The sequence below is a fragment of the Osmerus eperlanus genome, chromosome 2, assembly GCF_963692335.1.
Source record: "Osmerus eperlanus chromosome 2, fOsmEpe2.1, whole genome shotgun sequence".
In the NCBI taxonomy this organism is placed as follows: Eukaryota; Metazoa; Chordata; class Actinopteri; order Osmeriformes; family Osmeridae; genus Osmerus; species Osmerus eperlanus.
The window spans coordinates 9,470,278-9,489,699 of NC_085019.1; the positions used below are offsets into that span (position 1 = coordinate 9,470,278).

At 45.6% G+C, this 19,422-nt stretch overlaps 2 protein-coding genes across 6 annotated transcripts; one reads left to right on the top strand and one right to left on the bottom strand.

Annotated features, from left to right (window-relative positions):
• Positions 1-1,095: 1,095 nt before the first annotated feature.
• Positions 1,096-14,042, bottom strand: tecpr1b (tectonin beta-propeller repeat containing 1b). 5 transcript variants are annotated; one of them, XM_062452091.1, is made up of 26 exons: positions 13,926-14,042; positions 13,446-13,561; positions 13,033-13,265; positions 12,543-12,725; positions 12,157-12,279; positions 11,790-11,912; positions 10,801-10,975; positions 10,540-10,640; positions 10,317-10,418; positions 8,263-8,390; positions 7,552-8,093; positions 7,193-7,299; positions 6,716-6,871; positions 6,247-6,403; positions 5,758-5,908; positions 5,219-5,355; positions 4,821-4,914; positions 4,581-4,677; positions 4,386-4,465; positions 4,199-4,255; positions 3,876-4,050; positions 3,379-3,514; positions 3,155-3,247; positions 2,966-3,072; positions 2,637-2,756; positions 1,096-2,465 (listed from the first exon to the last, which is right to left on the bottom strand). In XM_062452091.1, exons 3-26 carry the CDS (start codon positions 13,255-13,257, stop codon positions 2,214-2,216), a joined length of 3,621 nt encoding a protein of 1,206 aa, XP_062308075.1. In that variant the 5' UTR covers positions 13,258-13,265; positions 13,446-13,561; positions 13,926-14,042; the 3' UTR covers positions 1,096-2,213. The 5 variants fall into 5 exon arrangements, with proteins under 5 accessions (XP_062308075.1, XP_062308061.1, XP_062308068.1 ...); XM_062452077.1 differs by lacking the exon at positions 13,446-13,561 and adding an exon at positions 13,593-13,710; XM_062452084.1 differs by lacking the exon at positions 13,446-13,561 and adding an exon at positions 13,593-13,710 and having other exon boundaries at positions 13,907-14,036.
• A 674-nt stretch (positions 14,043-14,716) lies between these two features.
• Positions 14,717-19,132, top strand: bri3 (brain protein I3). The gene is made up of 3 exons (XM_062452108.1): positions 14,717-15,281; positions 16,067-16,169; positions 17,779-19,132. Exons 1-3 carry the CDS (start codon positions 15,116-15,118, stop codon positions 17,909-17,911), a joined length of 402 nt encoding a protein of 133 aa, XP_062308092.1. The 5' UTR covers positions 14,717-15,115; the 3' UTR covers positions 17,912-19,132.
• The last annotated feature ends 290 nt before the right edge of the window (positions 19,133-19,422 follow it).

Below are 19,422 nucleotides of genomic sequence, written 5' to 3' on the forward strand. Positions count from 1 at the left end.
GATTTCACCTGGGTCGGAACTCACTGTAACAATACCCCCTCTGCTGTAGTAGCAGTCTTACACAACCTTTACAGAGTTCACTTATTTACCTTTACTTGTGGGTTACTGTGTTGAACCAATTCTACACTTGAAACTCTTTCTGATATTAAGGACAGAAATCATGATGGATTTAGTCTCTTGTAACCCTCATATAACAGTTTTTTGCAGGCCATGCAATTGTGTTCTCTTGTGACTCTACCGTAGCAGTGGGTGGGGATTGTGTATCAAGATTCATTAATGTATATAAAGAATATTGAAATTGTTATATGCTTCAGGATTGAAGGTAGGAGCTTAATGGTATCCAAGTAATTCAAACACAGTTCTTCCAAACTCAGAGGTCGTCATTTGCAGGTGAAATTGTATAGCTCACATTTCTGTGACTTGTTAATAATTCCCCTAACATTTTGTCATTTGAACAGCAAGACTTTGTACATGTAGTGGATAGACACCCTATCCATCACATGCATTTGGCACTGTATATTTGACAAGTTTAATCTCTGTAAAAACCAGCAACTTGTGCTTCAGTCAAACTTGAACATTTTATTTAAGAAAATCCTCATGTTTTATTCTACTACAGTATATACATTTGCTTAATCTTGCACATTGGAGAAGTGTAACTTAATGTTGAAATGTACTGATGTATATAAATGTTAATTTTTTGTCTGTAAATGGGAAATGATGTAATCAAGTCCTACGTAGGTATCAGGTTTCATTTTGTAATTTTAAAGCTGAATTAAAAAAACAACATATCACAGTCATCAAAAGCAGTTAGACACAAGAAACAGATGTAAAACACATACTGTCCTTTCAACCTGTACATTTTAAAAATTGTAATATTTTGATGATCATGCTTAGCGTAATTGAATGAAATGTTTATAATTACACAGTTTAATATGGAAATAAATGCAAATTTACTTCTATGTTGCAGGTCTTCCAATGTGATTAACTGCATGTTCCTGAATACCAGTAAAAAAAATAATGGATATCATAATGAGAGATTGATCCATAATGAATTAACCTTTCAGATTGAAAGAATGAGATTGCCGGAAGTCAACAAAGCGGTTCTGAAGTTTATTCCCAGTTCAATGACCTTGTGAATTCCAGGTATAGGTATTAAGATTCAGATCTGCTGTATTTAACAGTCCTGGTCAAAATATATTTTAACATAATACTGACAGGATAACAGTATTGAAGGAAAAAATATAACAATTCAGAAAACATTTCCTGGACATCACTAAACCCAAATCCATGTTATAGGCTTTGAGATTGTTTTGTGACATCTTGGGGAGGGGTAGTATATTTGTATCACACTCATGTATGTATAACCCAAAGAGTGATCGTCAAGGTTATGAAAGTCCACAGGAGATCTAGGAATGTCAGTTTTGGAAGCTGAAAGAAACTCACTATTACACACAAAACAAATACTGCAAACACTGAACATCTTCAGGTTGAAAATAATGGATAAATGGGTATACAGGAAACAACATCTTGAACTATGTCAAGCATAAAATAAATTAATACTGAAAAAACAAACCAAAAAAAAGTTTACAACCTGTTTACAACTACACAGTCGGGAGAGGTCAAGGGGTTGATTACACTTATGCAAATGGGTTTCTTCCAAACCAAGTCTAAGCCCTTTACTGAACTCTTTCATTGTAAGTAATCTTTCCTCAGTGTCCCAGAAAGCTACATAAGTGCTACAAAATAACCAAATGGAGTGTTATGCGGAGCCTCCTCTGTCAATTCAGCCCATTCCCAAGAGGAGGCGACACAGCTTCAGGCTGCCAAATCCACAATCTAATAAATGTTTTGTGCTTGCGTTTTATGGAAACCGGACATGTGCTCTAACATTCACTGTTCTGTAAAGTGCCATCGCTGAACCTAAAAACTAGCGGGACTGGAACACAGGGTCACTGTTTATTTTGGAACCATATATCCTACTCTTATATGCTTGCTTCCCTAGGTGGATAGCAGCTACAGTGTTTTGATGTCTGCTCATGTTACATTTGAAGATAAACAGACAGCAAAAGGAGGGAAGAATCGTAGTTAACACGGCCAAGAGCTTGTGTTGTGCTTTCCTGATGGGAGGGGATTCTGGGTTTGGGGAAAGGGATGATAGAATGGAACCAGGCACAGATGTGGCTGTTGGGATGGAGGGGAAAGGATGCTGGCCTCTACAGGCTCATAGCAGTCCCATTGACCTGACCTTCTGGCCTAGGGAGGGGGCTCGATGGGGTGTGGGGGCTGGCAGGAAGGGGGGCGCGAGGGGTGTGGGGGCTGGCAGGAAGGGGGGTGCGAGGAGTGTGGGGGCTGGCAGGAAGGGGGGCTCGAGGGGTGTGGGGGCTGGCAGGGAGTGTTGCTTGGGGTGGGGGTGCACGCTGTCCTTCGGATGCATTCCCTCGCACACTGATGTGCTCCCATCCTCCCTGTAGGACACACATCAAATACATTAAAGAGCTATTAAAGCAAGAGTTCCATGTGTCAAAGTGACCTTCACATAGCCATTTACCATATAGCCATTTATTTACCAGTCACAGAGGTATTTAAAAGTACATTACGGGTCACATGGAAATAGAGTGTGAGCGCCTGTCACTCACCCCTATGCCGTAGTCCCAGGATTGGCCCTTGGGCTGCATGGGCCCCACCCCCAGCCGGTGACAAACGGTTCCAGGGGGCTCAGAGGGGAAGCCGGGGACCCTGTCTGCTATGATCCACACCTGGAGTGCACAACAGGGCTCAGCTTCACTGATAACGGACAACTTTATTCTATCATCTTTAAGGAACTTGGGACACCCTCCATGTTTAAAAGGAAGGGTTCAAAGCTTGCATCGTCTAGATCCAATGGATGAAATTCTACAGTTGAGGTATGAGGATGGGCAGGATAGTACAGATTAGCAAGTCCCAGTGGAAGTGTTGTGGGCCTGACCTGGTCAAGGGGTCCCACAGAGACCTTGGTGACATTGTTGGAGATGAGCTCCCAGGCTGAGCCCTGGGGATAGCTGGGGGTCAGGCCTTGTCTGTACCAGAGGTTACCTATACACACACACACACCAGGTTACATTACAAGTCAGGGGTTGTGTGTGTGTGTGTGTGTGTACTGTATGCGACTACTGACTATTTTCATCCACAGCGTAGACGGAGGTCCGCCCCACAGACAGCTGTTTCAGGGCCTGCTTTGCAGGGGAGGGGATGTGATACCAACACTCTCCTGTAGGGGGACACAAGATGAGACATGCCAAAAAGGTGGGGGAATCCCAACTCAACCAAAACACATGCAGCAGTTACACGGGGTCTGGCTCGCAACAGAAACACCCCTCCCACCTCGGAACGAGGACCCACCTGCAGGGTTCTGGGCAGACACGGAGCCCCTGTAGAAAACGGCTCCGTCCCTGGCGATGGCCCAAACCTGGTTGGCACCGCCGATGGAAATTGACTTGAAGGGCTGGTCTGTCCCGATGTGCAGCCAGGAAGTGCCCTGTGACACGCACACAGAAAGAGGTGATCCACGTCACTCACGAGTGTTGTCGGTAGATATGACGGTAGGTCGCACCACAACATGCACTTCATAACGAGGAGTGGTAGGACCAAGTAACAGGTGGAGTATCACTGCATTCTGCTGAGCAGCTAAAATAATTCCTAATCATTTTAAGCTTTTATTAAATGGTAATTACATGTTTTTACGGTGACAACCTGTGTTAAACAAATAGGCACATAATGAAAGTTTACCAATTCTACTACTACACTTTTGGTAAGTGACCTTTTGGGTAAACTTGGGGAAAACAAGCCATCTGAGTTTGTGAGGTTACTATGGGGTGTATTATAGAAGTGTTCCTCACCTGGGGCTTTAAAGGGGTGACCCCAAGGCGACAGAGGACATCCCCTTTGTCACTCACGGCCCACACAGGGACCTGTTCTATGCAGCTCTGGGCCAGACATGGTAAGATTGTGATGTCACTCAGGGGGATGGGCGGGATCTGCTGCCACGGCCCAATCACACTGATCTGACACTTCCTGGTAAAAAAATAAAATAAAAACGTGTCATGTTTTCTAGCGAAATGGATAATAAACAGGTATATAAAGATGTGAATGAAGGCCGGACGAACTATGGTTGGTGCACGTCTTTGTCAAAACCAGAATGTGTGTGTGTGTGTAACAATACCTGGCCCAGCGCCTGCGCCTCACAAAGTCTTTCATTGTCTTGTGGCCGTGAAATGTCCTGAATGACAGAAACAAGGTCTCAGATTACATCACCACAAATAAACACTCTCTCCTTGTGACCAACTTGACAATATAACAAACAAGAGTGGCTTCCAACGACACTCTTTTTTTCCCCTTCTTCTACATACACAGGAAAGTCTGCTGCATACTGCCACCCCTCTTTATCTGTCCCCCCAGGGATGCCGTTGTCGATGGTCCACTCTGTCACCTGACAAAACAAAGGAATGTTGAGCTAGAGGACACCATGTATCGTAATGCCAACAATGACATAACCCTGCTGTAGTGATTTGTGTAGGATTTTGTTGATAGGTCCAGCTGGCTACCCAGGTCCATTGAAGAGAGGGAGGGTGTGTGTTTGTCTTGGTGCACTCCTTCAGCCCACTCTCATCACTCCACATGGGCCTGTCTGTAGGGAGACCTCTGTGGACACACACACACACACCGCCCTCAGTTAATGCAAAGAAACAGATGTTATCACAGAAATGTTATCTCACATTTGAACGTTAAGTCAAGACCAACAGTAGTGCACACTGATAGGCTGGAGAATGTCAGAGGGTGAGTACTTGTCTGTGTATCCAGTCATGGGGTTCCATCTCTGGTTCTCATAGACATACACACTCCGCACATCTGTCTGGGTCTGAACGCTGTCCGTAGTTCCTGCAGACAGCCAGAAACAAAATCTCTCTCTGGTCTACTGGTACAGGACAACAGCTGAAGTTGTTTACAGTTTATGTGCAAAGTTTGACAGGCAGGAACAACTTCATCCATGCACACCAGCAATTGCACATCAGGTTGCTCAAGCAGTATTGGAAGCAATATGTGGTCATTCATTTGGTGTCTACTTTAGAAAACTATTATAGCTCCAACTGTATTTGGGGAATGTACATGAAGTCGTGGGAAGAAACATTAGGTTGCGATGTCTATAGCTATGAAGGACACAGTCTACTGGGGAGGAGTTTACCCTGAGAGGGCTGGTCCCCAGACTCTCCACAGCGCCCGGAGTAGACCCAGGCGGTGCCGTCGCACCCGACGCCCCACACCACCCCCAAACTGTTACATTCTACACAGCGAAGGTGGCCCGGAACCTGCCGCCAGAACCTGAACCAGACAGTTAGCGGTTAGCGGCTGGCTAGCATTAGCATTAGCACAGGAAGAAACATCCACCATGTAGCAAGTATGTTATGTATGTTAGCAATAGCACAAAACATCCACCACGTAGCAAAACATCCAGCAGGCAGCAGCTACCAGGTAAAATAGGAGGATTTCAGAAGCTGATGTTAAACATCCTGATGTTAAACTATGCGGCTATTGTAAATGTGAAAAAACACTGGCCGAGAAATTAATTAGGCTGGCATAAAGAAAAGACAAACAGGTAAAACATGCATGCACAAATGAAAACTCTGCCCTCTGGTGTTGGATGAGTGAATGGGTGTGTGAGAAAAGAGAGCAGAAAGAAGAGAGAAAGAGACAGAGAGAGTAAACACAGTCGATTAGCCTCACATGAGGTCGCAGGCAAGCGTGTGTACGGGGGCCTCCAGGCAGGGCGAGGGCTCGTGGACCATCACGTCCCCTTTAGATGTGACAGACCACAGGGCCTGTCTGGACAGGGGTCCCCTGATCCCTCTGGCCTCACAGCAGCACTCTACCAACAGTGACAACTGCAGAAACACAGAGAGTACACATACAGTGCGGAGGCTGGGAGAGGAGCGGCCACATAAACATACAGTAGTTTGTGAGGTCAGTCTCTGATCAACTAAAAAAGCCTTTATTTTCCTTCCGTTTCGGAAACTTATACAATCATATTCATAATTTTGCCTACAGTTTTCTTCAACTTTTCAGCCGTATTTATGTCTTTTATAGATCATTTACACCAATTTTCACATAAAAGTATCAACGGTGTCTGCTGTGTGCGGAGTTGAGGATCAGAGTTCCATTCCGCCTTTACTACAAATGGTACATGGCCAGCTAGGCCAGAGTGTGGTGAGGAAGGAGGTACCCAGTCGTTCATATCCTTCTCTGTGGGGGCTGCCAGGATGAGAGGCCACCTCTGTTTGGTCCTCTGGGCTGTGTACACAGCAAAGGCATGCTGGGAATCCCGCAGGACCGGGACCAGAGCTGTCACCTCGCTCACAAACACATGGAGGTACTGACAGAGAGAAAGAGAGATATATTACAAACACAGGAAAAAGTGCGAAGGGGAGAAAAGAGAGGGAGAGAGAGTGAGAAGAGGAGGAGAGAGGGATGGAGAGGGAGGAACAATACAAACAAAGGAAAGAGTGAGAAGAGGAGGAGAGAGGGAGAGAGTGAGAGACATAAGCCAGTGAGTGAGTTAGTGCTGGCATCACAGAGCAGTACTTGCGGTGTGACAAATCCAATGCGATGTTTCAAGCGGATGACCTCAATTCTGTAGTCCCTGACAAATGGTAATTGAGGACAGCAGCTGTGCTGACGGTCTCACCTTCTTTTCGTCATATTGGGTGTAGTAGATAAAGAAGATGCTGTCTCTCCACCCGTTGCTATTGGTGGACTGCTCCAGGGCCATGCCCACATCCACCCAGCGCTGGGGCTTCCAGTCCCTCCACCAGCGCATGCTGCCCTTTCTCATCCACACAGACTGGACACACGCATGCCCGCGCACACACACACACACACACACACACACAGTTATAAGAACTATGTTTGTTTTTTTAAGATATATTTTCTGGGAATAGTTCATGCTGTATTGGACAGTTTTGCAAGTGAACTGTGACAGGAAAGGGAATGAGAGAAAGGGGGCAAGACATGCAGCCAAAGGACCGGATTTGAAGCCAGGACGTTGCAGTAAGGCCTCCGCCCACATGGTACGCACACTTATCCGGTGGGTTACCAGGGCGCCCCAGAACTAGGATTTTAAACATTCGTCAGAGTGAGTCTAGGATGACACAGCAGGTCTTACCGCGCTCCTCTCCAGGGGCCTCTTACTGCTGCGGTCTCTGGGCTGCTCCTGCTCCCTCCAGGTTGCTGACTGGACTGGGGTCAGGGACAGGGAGCTGGTGAGAGGACCTGGAGGACAGGAGGCCAGGCAGACGGACACAGAGATATAGCCACAGATGCAAGGTTATGAAGGATACAGGCAGAGATAAGGCATCCAGTTAGTCAAGCAGCAATACAGGCAGGAAACTAGAGCTTTTATATTTTTCATTATTTGTCACATACCCTTTTATTAAAATTGTATGTGTGATATGAGAGACTTATAAGGTGCCTTTACTCATGAGATCTTTTATGGTCAGGAAAATTACTTTGACATGACCACACCTGTAGGACTGAGCCAGCTGATCTGGGAGCTGGAATCCACATCACAGCCCCCTCCTGTGATCCAAGCCCATACCGGGCCTTCCTCTTCCCCCATACCCTGGGAGGGCTCCAGTCCCAGTGGGTAAGTAGCTACCGAGGAAGGGGGCCCTGTGGCCCCAGCCGTAGCCAGGGACGGACCCTCCGCCTGGGCTCCCTCGGCACCCTGTAGGTCCACGTTGCTCCAAGGGACCTCAGGTCCAGCAGCACCTGGGGAAGCAGGGCTTGGGACTGGGGCAGCCTCCTGGTGATCCCCTGGGGGTTCCTCAGGAGAGGACAGTTGGGGTGCGGGGGTTCTCTCGCGGTCAGAGACCAGACTGGAGATGAAGCTATCGCTGGTGACTTTGGGGACACAGGGCTTGGGGGTGTCCCCTAATCCGGGGATTGTGGCAGAAGAGGGGGAGGATGAAACGCCAGTGGGGAAGGTGTCCAAGTCTGAATCTTCGCAGCCCAGCACGGAGCCCTGGGACGCCTCGGTCACCTGACCTCCGAACTCAGGGCCATCACTGCACATCCCAGACAGGGGAGGAAGACAACATTTGACAGTCCACTGTGTCACATGAGGCGCATAAATAAACAGCAAAGAAAGCCAAAACGACAAAAATAGTTAGTAATAAAGTTACAACGTTTAAGCACTTTCATGATTCTTTTCTCTTTGTGGTTGTTGGTACAAACCTGGGCGGGGCCACTTCCCTGCTGCTGCCCCATTGGGCCAAGATAGGGATCCAGCCCCTACCACTGGGTTCAGAGGGGGTAACACCCATCCTGAAGTAGAGCCCACGGTCCTCGCTAACACCCCACACCTGGCACACAGGAACACACACACACACACACTAGTTGACGAGATCTATGCGCCTGTCTCAGACAAATTAATTGTGAGCTAACTAACTTACAAAGTATATTTAGAGGTGGAATATATATCTCTTACCTATGACCTATTTAGTTTTTCAAAAGATCTTAAAATGAATTCACTGAAGATGTCACTAAAAAACCTTGACAATCACGAAAGCTAATAAGGGCATGCTAACCCAAGACTCTGAAACTGCTTTGTGAAATACTGAACTCTCCAAAATAGCTAGCTAGTGCACACATCTACCAAATGGTGTTCCAGTTCTAATTTAAAAGGATACACAACCTCAACTGGTGCCACTGAATACAACCCATATCCATAGCTGCTGGATTGCAGTATTGAAATATGAAATATGGAACATGATGAAGCGTTGGCTAGACTCGAAAATAGAAAAGCGCACGTATGGCAGTCTCGATGGGGGTCGGGGAGGGGGGTGGGGTAAGGTGGGGTGGGGTGAGGAACGGAGGGTTAAGGTTGGGTTGTGTGGGGGCTAGGAAGAATATGGACTGATATATATAAGGGTTAGGATAAGAACTAGTGCTGGCACAGATGGACGGCTGTCCTCAGGTTACGGTGTAAGGTGGGGAGGGACACAGAGGAGGGGAGAGAGGAGGGAGGACAGAGGGAGAGAGAGGGGGATAACTCCAGGGTGAGGAGGAGGGTATAGGGGTGAAAGCGAAGGAAAGACAGAAGGGGGTACAGAGAGGGACAGCGAGCTGGGGAAGAAGTCGCAGGAGGTCAGGAAGAGTTTGCAGTGCTAGCAAGTCCACCTTAGGACTCAGCAGAGGGGATCAGATACGCCCACGGAGCAAGGGAGCCAGACCTATAGGAGGTCTGGGGGCCAGGGAGAAATAGGAAGAGCCATGGGCCATGTTTCGTTAGGAACAATATTCAGTCCTTCTTCTCCAGGATACTCTCTGATCTAACATAGGGTTGCAAAGGGGCGGAAAGTTTCCGGTAAATTTCTGGAAAGTTTCCGGAAAGTTTCCACGGGAATTCTGGCTCGGGAATTTTTTAAAAGAAAGTGCCAAAGTTTTTTTGCAAAAGCATATAACAGGGAACTTCAATGTAGTTGAGAACAAGACTATGCACGCCTTGCTCAGCTGGACCCTGAATGCAGCTGGTTGGGAACATTGTCTGCCAGAAACATAAACCTAAACGTAAAACGTTCTGTTGTTTTTGAACGTCTTTGTCATCAGTGTTGTGTCTGAACGTTTCAGCCCTATGCCTGGCAAGTGTGAGAGCGCCGAATTGCGTAGAGGCCAAGAGCGGTATTGCAGACAGATAGAGATTTCAATTATAGCTTGCAACATATTGAAACATTTTTGGAGCTGTGAACTTAGTTAAACATTTTGAATTATGAACTGAACTAGTTCATTTTAAAATTTGTGAACTATGAACTGAACTAGTTCATGTAGAAAGTGAACTTTCCCAACACTGTTTGTCATTACCTAGCATATTGATTACTTGGTAAACTGAAGCCATGTTCATTTTAATACCAAGTTTATTTGTATACAGTAGACAAAATTTCCAGTTTATTCCTGTTAATTCCTGTTAATTCCCGTATATTCACTTTAATTCCCATGGAAAGTTTCCAACTTTGAATATTCCCCGGAATTTTGCAACCCTAATCTAACATAACTAGACTGGGAGAAATATAGGATCTTCTGAATATCCATCACCAATCCGTATGCTGAATCAGTGAATTTGAATCCACGGTCTCTGTGGTTGGTTTGATATGGTTTGTTGGTGGATCACTGCTTGGGAAGGTGGGGAGGAGAGGAGCGGGGTGTGGGGAAGTGCATGTAGGACACTGTGGGAGATCCGGGGAGCAGGGGGGAGGAAGGAAAGGGAGTGGAGGGGGGAGGGGGTGTACTACCTGATCGTTAAGCCCTACATCCACCATCATCATCTCCCCTCCGACGCTGATCCACCCTGAGCCACAGGGGTTGTGGGAGTTCACACCTCTCCTGAACCACACCTGCATAGCAGACACCAACACACACACATGCATGGGCACATACCGACATTTACAAGCAGGTGAAGAAACAACATCTCTGCTGTTTCTAGAGGGTTTTGAGGTTGGTTATGTTGTGTGTCACCTTGTAGTCCTTGGTAACCACCCAGACCACGCCAACCCCCACCGCAACATGAATGGCAGTGCCCTCTTTGCCTGGTGCATCCACCACCACCCATGAGATGCCTAAGAATGCACAAACAACACATCCATACATTCCATAGGTCTGCATTTGACAGGCTGAATCCCAGTTGTGTTAAAACCTTTACTTTTGAACATAGAAATACATCTTTCTAGCATGAAACACCTTTACAGGACATGTGTGTGTGGTGGTGGTGCTGAGGACCTGTGGGGCTGTCCAGGGTGATGCCTGTCCTGACCAGCAGCTGTCCGTCCCAGAGCAGCGCCCAAAGCAAGTCCCCGGGGCCGGCAGACAGCTGGGACAACTCCCTGGGGACCTCCACCTCCTCCCAGCACGAGCCCTCTGGGACCAGTGGCTGGATACCCTCCCTGAACCACACCTGAAGCCACGACACAACAGCAATATGTGTCTTAGGTCAGAGATGGAGCATCCACACCTTCATCCAGACTATCTTGTAAGTACATTTTCCAATTTGAGAAGACTGAATTCATACAAACCCACATGGGGACAACTTAGCAGTTAGCACCTGCCTAAAGTCTCCAATTCCCTGGACTTGAATCTCAATCTGCTGTATTTATAGCTGTAAATGGATAATATGTTAACTATAAACACTATAATATTATCCCCAAGGAGAAGATTGCTAAATATTCCTGAGACGTACGGATTGAACGTCATAAAAACCTCCTAATGTTGGCCAGTAATATTGTTTCTGACCAGAATCGTGCTGCATTAATTAGTACTTTTACCATCTAACTTTTGGTAAAAGATACAGAGATTTAATCGAGTGAGACTTTTTGTGCATCAAGCCATTCTTGAACTGAATAAGGCACACAAAAAATACAAAACCTTTTTGTGCGTTATGTGTATTTGTTGTACTTATCCTTGTCTTCTGTGCTTGTAAAGGTCAAATGGTTTATGTAGTAATAATTATGAATGAACATACTGTCACGCAAGAAAAAAATTCAGATCTTGTCTGACAATGAAGTCAGTATCATATCATAACCTCCAGAATAATTATAAATAAATGATAAGGCACCCGTGGCATGCCTTATGTCTGAGCTACAATTGATATGCCCACACTACTCTCTAGTGGTCAAAATCCTTAACTACAGAATCCTTTACTTTGCATCAGGAGAACATAAACAAAACATGACCCATTAGCTGACTGAGAAGTTAAAAGGGGTTGACCTGACCTGTCCTTGTTGGGACACGCCCCACAGGAAATGGTGCCTCCCGGGCTGGTCGCTCATCTCCCAGCCTCCGCAGCTGATGTCGCTGAGGGGCAGTGGGGGTCTCTTCGGGTGGTCCAGGGGGATCTGCAGAGGAACAGGAGGTACAGTTCAGTCAGCCACCAGTTCAGCCAACAACACGTGTATGTGAAGGCAGTGTGCCAGTCCAGATCACGACTAGCATTACAGTTAGAAGACACACAAGTGGGATAGGTGCTGTGACGGAGCCTCGTGAGTCATGTTGCCTTGTAAACACAGGCTTTCGTTTAGGAGGTTAACCACGACCCACGACGGGACAGGATGGGGGTGGGTGTTAAGATGATTTACAAACCTTGGCCCATTCTCCCCGGGCTTTGTATCTCCTGTAGCGAAACCACCGCCTGCGACGAACACAGGAGTTCCACTTCTTCTCGTGGGAGAAATTTGCAGGAAAGTCCACTGCGTATTCCCAGCCCTGGTGGAGACACACACATTCTGGTTCAGTATCTATAGAAACACAGATAGTGAGGATGTGATCATAGCCGCGGGAACATATTTTATCAGGGGGGTGCTGGGGGGGCTTAATGTTGAGGGGCAGTGCCGCGTTGGTGGATTTTCAAGTCATATCATTTTAAATTCTCATGCTGTCAGCAGGGGGTGCTGCAGCACCCTCAGCACCCCTAGTTCCCGCGGCCATGGATGTGATGTCAAGTCCGGGCGTTTGTGCTGTATGCTCACCCCTGTCTCAGCTGGGTCTCCTCCACAGCTCTGGTCCACGTACCAGTCCCCCTCCCACTCCCAGCTGAGCGAAGGCAGCAGGAAGCTGTGCAGGGGCAGGGACATCATTCCTGTCACGTCACTCCACGGCCAGCGGTCGGTGGGCAACAGGACGTCTGTGAAGCCATCCACAGGGTTCCACCTCTACACCAGAACAGGGCAAAAACATAGGATGAATAGGATGAAACAACACACATACATAGTCAGAAATACCGGGAAAAATATTCCTGAGAAAAATATGATTTGTCCCCCCCAATAAATCACTGTAAACATAAGGAAATTTCAATCATATTAATAATATACATTTAACATATTACAATGTAGGTTATGTGATACATCAGTAATTTTGGTGTCCCCCTCAGGAATTGCTCTTGAGAAAATGTCACCCCCAAAATTGATAGCAGATTTTCGCCACTGCACACATAGGTCCACGTAGACACGGATACCCTACCTGGTTTTCATAGGTCTCTTCCCGATATCGGATGGGCTCGACACCCGGGTTAATGTTGAGGTAAACGTGATGGTCACAGCCAATTCCCCAGCTGCACCTCTTTCCAGCGGTGACACGCTTAAGCTCAAGCAGCGAGTCCTCGGTGCGTTCCCAGCGCCCACTGGCGGTAGACAGGCTGTACACCTTCCCGTACACGTCCACTGACCATAACAGCGAGCTGGTCATGATGGGCGCTGTATGACAGACAGAGAACAGGCTGATTTTAATCCCCTATTTATCTTACCACTCGTCCCGGATGTTGTTGTGTTACAAAGCGGCGATCAATGCAACGTGCAACAACGAGATATTGCAGCACAATAGTAATAATCTGTAGCGACTCTACAAAGAAAGCGGCATAAAAGTTTAGGACTAACCTAGTCTTTCAGTAGCCTATATTTTCGCTGTCACTCACATTATATTGTAAAATCTTATATTTTAGGCTACAGTGGCGTTTACATTTAGGCTTCGAGCAGTTTTAAGATTTCGTCTTCTGGAAAATAACGTAGAAAAACAGTTAGCACCTGAATATAGTTTCCCGTCCGATCCGCAGTTGTCAAGTGACTCGCCACAGACGCGTCATGCTATCAGATACTCAGGTGCGTGTCTCTACTAGACACCTGACATCTTAATGCCCCCATCCTGAAGAGATATTCAGTGTCAACAGACCATTCAAAATATGCACAAAACGACGTTGCAAGTGATATTATGAGATGGACAGGAAAGGCTTTTTGGGATAGTGTCTATTACTGAATCAAGCAGACGGGACAGTGTTCAGCTTCACTTAACTATCCGCTAGTTTAGAATAGAAATAATGCAATACGTACACTTTACTTACGCGTCACGCCCTTCCATACCCGTTTTGGAGCCAGATAAGAGGAAAAACTGCAACCGGTTAATTCATTAACACTAAACTATCTATTTAAATTCATATTCTTGACTAGGAATATTCGGTCCTCATCCAAATCCACAACAGGAAACGGAATAGCACTTGTCATTGGATTGGCTGAAATGCTGCGGGTGTTGTTCTATTGGACGAACTGGGTGGGCTCGTATATTTTTCCGACTGACACAGCTGCTTGACGCGCAGAGCCTTTCTCAATAATTAATTCCGCGCTATTTAAATTATTCATACAGTGTAGTTAGCTTTAACTCGTCAGACTAGAATAATTTATCATAATCATTAAAGCGTAGGCTACGTTGAAAATGACCAAAGCAACTTGCATCATCAACAATCATAACACTGGGTGTCAGAGCTGAAATCAAGCATTCACACAGCACGCTGCAGCCTACACAATTTGGACAGGTCATATAGCCTATTTCGGTGACGGGTGGACTTACGCCAGGTTATTGTGTATCACTGTAACACTATTTCAATATGTATGGATGTAGGGAGAATTAATGCTCTACCCATATGTACTGTAGCCTACACATAAACCGTCTTGTCACAAATAAACATAGGCATCTTTCGTCTATTACATGTTAAATCACAAAATCATCATTCTACAATAATACGATTGAAAAAAAGAGGCAAGGTTGGTTGGAGCTACAGCAGCAACATAACACAACATGGTTTTCTTTATTTTGATGGACTGCAGCTTTAAGAAGCGGATCCGCACAGAGGCGTAGCAGTGGGCTATATCACGTGATTTTTGTCTTGTGACAAATCCAGACGAAAAGAAAAAACAATTTGTGAGTTTCCAACTGAGTTCCATGGGCGCTTCTGTTACTGTAGAGGTTCTTTTGGGCAAAAAGGACCAGCAGTAGATGTTAATATGGAGATACATTAGAAATTAACGTTTGATTAACATTCCACTCTTTCACAGTTGGCGAGTGGTTACAGTTGGGGGCAAAGTTGGCGCATGGAGAGGGACAAGTTTCGTTTTTGCGCATAGTGTTTGCTTTGTTGTGGTCGCCCGTCCGCTCAAGTCGCATGACTCTCTAGACACCAAGCCAAATAGCCTAAATCATATTTGTTTGTTGCTGGTGGTGGGGAACGTCGAAGGACTAAGAAGAAGTCAACTTGAGGACGCGCAACACGTCGGAGATGGACAACAAACCTCTTCTTCCAGACAGACCTCCCGCCTATAACGCCGTCCCGGGGACGTATGAATATGGTCAGCAACACAATTATGGAGCTATTACTCCACCAGCACCCGCAACCTCTGGTTTCCAACAACCACCGCCGCCTTATCCCTACCCCGACGGTCAAGGCAAGTAGAACACAGTGGATTACCTAACGAGTGGTGCAACGCTCGCTTCTAAATAATGACGTCGCTACGTGCCTGAGACGATTAAACGCTGGAAAGGTTAGCTATAGCTATAACTTTAATTTTAGGATATGAAATTGCTGACATTTAGTGAGTAGTCTTGTCGATTCTAGAAGGCAGGTATATCTCAAACTTTACAATGTGTCATCAAGGATTGCACTGTCATAAAGTAGCACTTACTTCCTACTTGTACTTTTACACTTTTACATTACTGTAACTGCAATTTATCAATCACAGCTACTCTTCCCAGCGATAGAATTAGGCCAAAAAAAAAATAATAATGAAACATTTAAACAGTTCAAGTAGGCTATCTGTCAATCTGACTATGTCTCTGAGTGAAGTGATAGTACCAATCGTAGCTATCACACTCGCGTCAGCTTTTAGAGGTAAACTTAATTGGTGACATTGCCAGTCTACTGATGTCCTGGATGGACAAGTCACTGTGCAACTGCATTATTTGAAATTAAACCACATTAAAAGTTGGTTGCTAGGCGACCTCAATTACACACATCTTTGGAAATGCTTTTTGACAAACCCAAAACCAGCTTTTTGACAAACCTTTCTCAATATATCCGTAACAGAGTGTTAAGAATATTTACATTAGCTTTATTTTCAAATCTGATCATTATCCCAGTGACAAAAGATCAATATGGCTTGTACCAAATGTGAGGATGGGGGCTTGATGTGGAAGTTTGTAACCATCCAGCATAACATGTTTTTCTCCCCAGGCCCAGCCCAGATGGGACAGGCCATAGCCCAGCAGCCCTACCCAGGCACCTACACCATCATCCAGCCCTCTGTAGTGGTGGTGGGGGGCTGTCCAGCCTGCAGGTAAACACACACACACACACACACTTTATCTCTCTCAGATCTGGAGGTAAGGATGTAGGCTAAGTGTCTGCCTCTAGCATTATGCAGGAAGTTAATGTTTGAGGGCGGTGAGGATCCTTCAGCAACAGCATGGTGTGGTTACACAGGCAACTGAGATAGCGATGAGGAGAAAAAACAGACTTATATTTTGAATCATGAATATCCAAGAGGAGTTTGCCGACTTCTATGACTAAGCATGTTAGTTGGATCCATGCCTTGTGAGGGTCATGTCAACATTATGACTGTCTTCCTGTTAACAGGCTGAGATTTGGTTACACACATACCTAAGCTACTGACTGTCAAAGGGCTCCATTTGGAGTAACTGCTGTGGTTTTCCTCAGTCTCTTTCAACATCCTGTCATCTGCTCAATAAATCACCATGTGATGTTGTAAAAGGAACTTTTAAAGGCTTTGCTACGTCAGGTCGGAGGTTACCAGAGTCTAACTGTGTTTCCATTGGAGGAATACACAAGTACTAATTGTCATGTAATCACTTCTTGGTCTGTTATTGGTTGTTATTCTAGAGAGCAAAGTGTACGTTTGTTTTGCCAACAGGGATATAATTAGATACATTAAAATGTGGTATTGAAGTCATAGTTAGCACTGAGTGGATTGAGTCACCTAGACTTGGAAGTGAGTTGTGCAGGACCCATTATTTTGCTTTCCAAGAATTCTGGCCAGAGAAGAGGGTTTTGGTGGTCTGGTCTGGTTCATTCACCACAATCCTTTACACCAGATCACCAGGGTCAACAACAGGCCCGGTTTCTAGCCTTGTCACACTGCCACGCAGATAAGTGTTTCGATTGCAAACAGCTCCTTCACAGCAGTGATCAGTCCTCATCACGTGAGCAGAGACACACCTATGCAGGCACGCACAAAGCATTTTCCCGTCTGGGAACTGAGTTTTAAGTTGATCTTATAGTAACTCAAAAACCCTCTGGTTTCTCCACTGAACGCTCATCTAGTATGGCCTGATGCCAAACCTGATGTTGCCTCAGCGGCCCCCTTTACAAGAGCCCTCAAATATGGAACCAGGCCATACCTGAATACCAGTCATTCCCATATAATCCGGCTTCCCTCAGATCTAGGCCTGTCAGCTCACACCTAGCCTGGCCACGCTTGTCAACATGGTCATGGGACAGGGCTCAGCTTCTGTTATACCCCAGACCCAAGACACAGCCTGCTCTTGGCCCATGTCCGTCTGCAATGTGATGTTTAAGGGCAGAGGTCACGCTGGGAGAAGCACGGCCTCGGGGCTGCTAGGGATGTTAGGCGCTTGTTTACTGTCACCAGATGCTAACGACCAAGATTCATGGTTCTTAGTCTGGAGCGGATAGGGTGACTGTGAGGATTAGTCCTATTGAAGAGTCAGGTGATTTATAGATCCGATCACCTGCATTGGATATTAATCATGCAAGTTATATTCTGAGGGCACCCCATGTGAATGTCAACACAGTCAATGAGTAATTGTCTTTACTGAAGTCATCACACACAGATCAGTGCAAATATCTCTCTCTCTCTCTCTCTCTCTCTCTCTCTCTCTCTCTCTCTCTCTCTCTCTCTCTCTCAGAGTGGGCGTGCTGGAGGATGACTTCACCTGCCTGGGGATCATGTGTGCCATCTTCTTCTTCCCTCTTGGCATCCTCTTCTGTCTCGCACTGCGCCAGAGGCGGTGTCCCAACTGTGGTGCCACCTTTGGGTAGAGGGACCAAACTGCAGCCAACCATGCACACACATGCATGCGCACGCGCGTACACACACACATGCGCACACACAGTCACCTGTCCTTTCATTTTGTTTTTATCTTCATAATTATTGCACACTGATGAAGCCATGCTTATTTTAGTCTGCCATACATTCATGATATAGAGATGCATGAGAATTATTATTTTTTTTATTACATGCTAGCTGATGTGTCACAAAATATTAGTTTAGCAATGCCAGATCTATTGACTGTCTATCTATTGTTGGTGCCTTTATGTGTTGAGAGACCATTTAAAGGGATTGTGATAATGATGATTTTAGATCAGAGAACAGTGTGTATTCCTCTGTCGGCCTCAAAAGAGCCACAAATAGACTTTGTGGTGGATGTTTAATTCCATTTTAATGCAGCTGATTGTTAGCCTCTGTTATTTTATATTTTATATGCCAATGCTGCGATTCAGTTGAAAATTGTATTAAGAATCAGATTATTCGTTTGTGGACAATTAATTCCCAACCATATGTGTATACTTAATAACCTGTACTGAATAACCTGTCTTTAAGTGAGGGTTCACCTTAAGCAGTCCTGTTGGAAATCACCCAAGGCTTTTTGAACACTGTGATCTCTCTATCTGAGCTACAATCACGTGCATCCTCTTCACCTGATGGACTGAAACCGGGAGGAGTATGGACGTGGTCCTTGCTGATCACAGCAAAAAATCAACCAAGACGAAAGTGTCCACCTCACTTAGCTGGTTTTTGTTTTGTTTTCTTCTTGGGGCTATGTCATATTTGCACTGACCATCTGATCCTGTTGCTATGATTATGCTGTAGGGCCTCTGCAGACCTCAGGTAAAGCGGTTTAAACACACACACATTCTGACCCCAGGAATAGACTCACACTTAAGGAAGGGAAGCAGGCAGATATATTTGCATAGGAGCCTGCTGAAGTATAACCTCTGGATTATGTAAACTTTAGTATAATCTGTGTCGCCTCACCTTCCTCCCCACGACAATCACCCGGGAATCTCCATCTCCTTCCACATCTCTTTCCTTCGTCTAGGCAGGGTGTGTCCCTTTGGAAGTTTAAGGTGGTATATTTAGGGGAGGGAGGGGATATTTTTCTTTTCTGCTTTGGAACACTACGCACGCTGTTATAAGTGAGGTTCTTACTTTTTTATATAAAAAATTATTGTAAATAAATCGAGTGCTACTTGCCTGTTTACAGTGTTGTGCATGAACGAGTTCAAAAGAACGCGTTCATTGAACACGTTCATTTTTATGAGAACAATTAACTGAACGCAACTTAATGACAAATAATGAATTTGAACGGTGAACACGTTTATATTATTTGAGGTCTAGCTAAAACGTTACGGAATGTTTTACTTTTCCTGAGGAGAGACGCTGTCTAAATCGAATGCTTGCACTACTATGTCGTTGCTCAGTGCCCTTAAAATGTTCTCTATGTAGCCTAACCTAAACTAATAACTCGACTTCGCACGACGTTGCATGA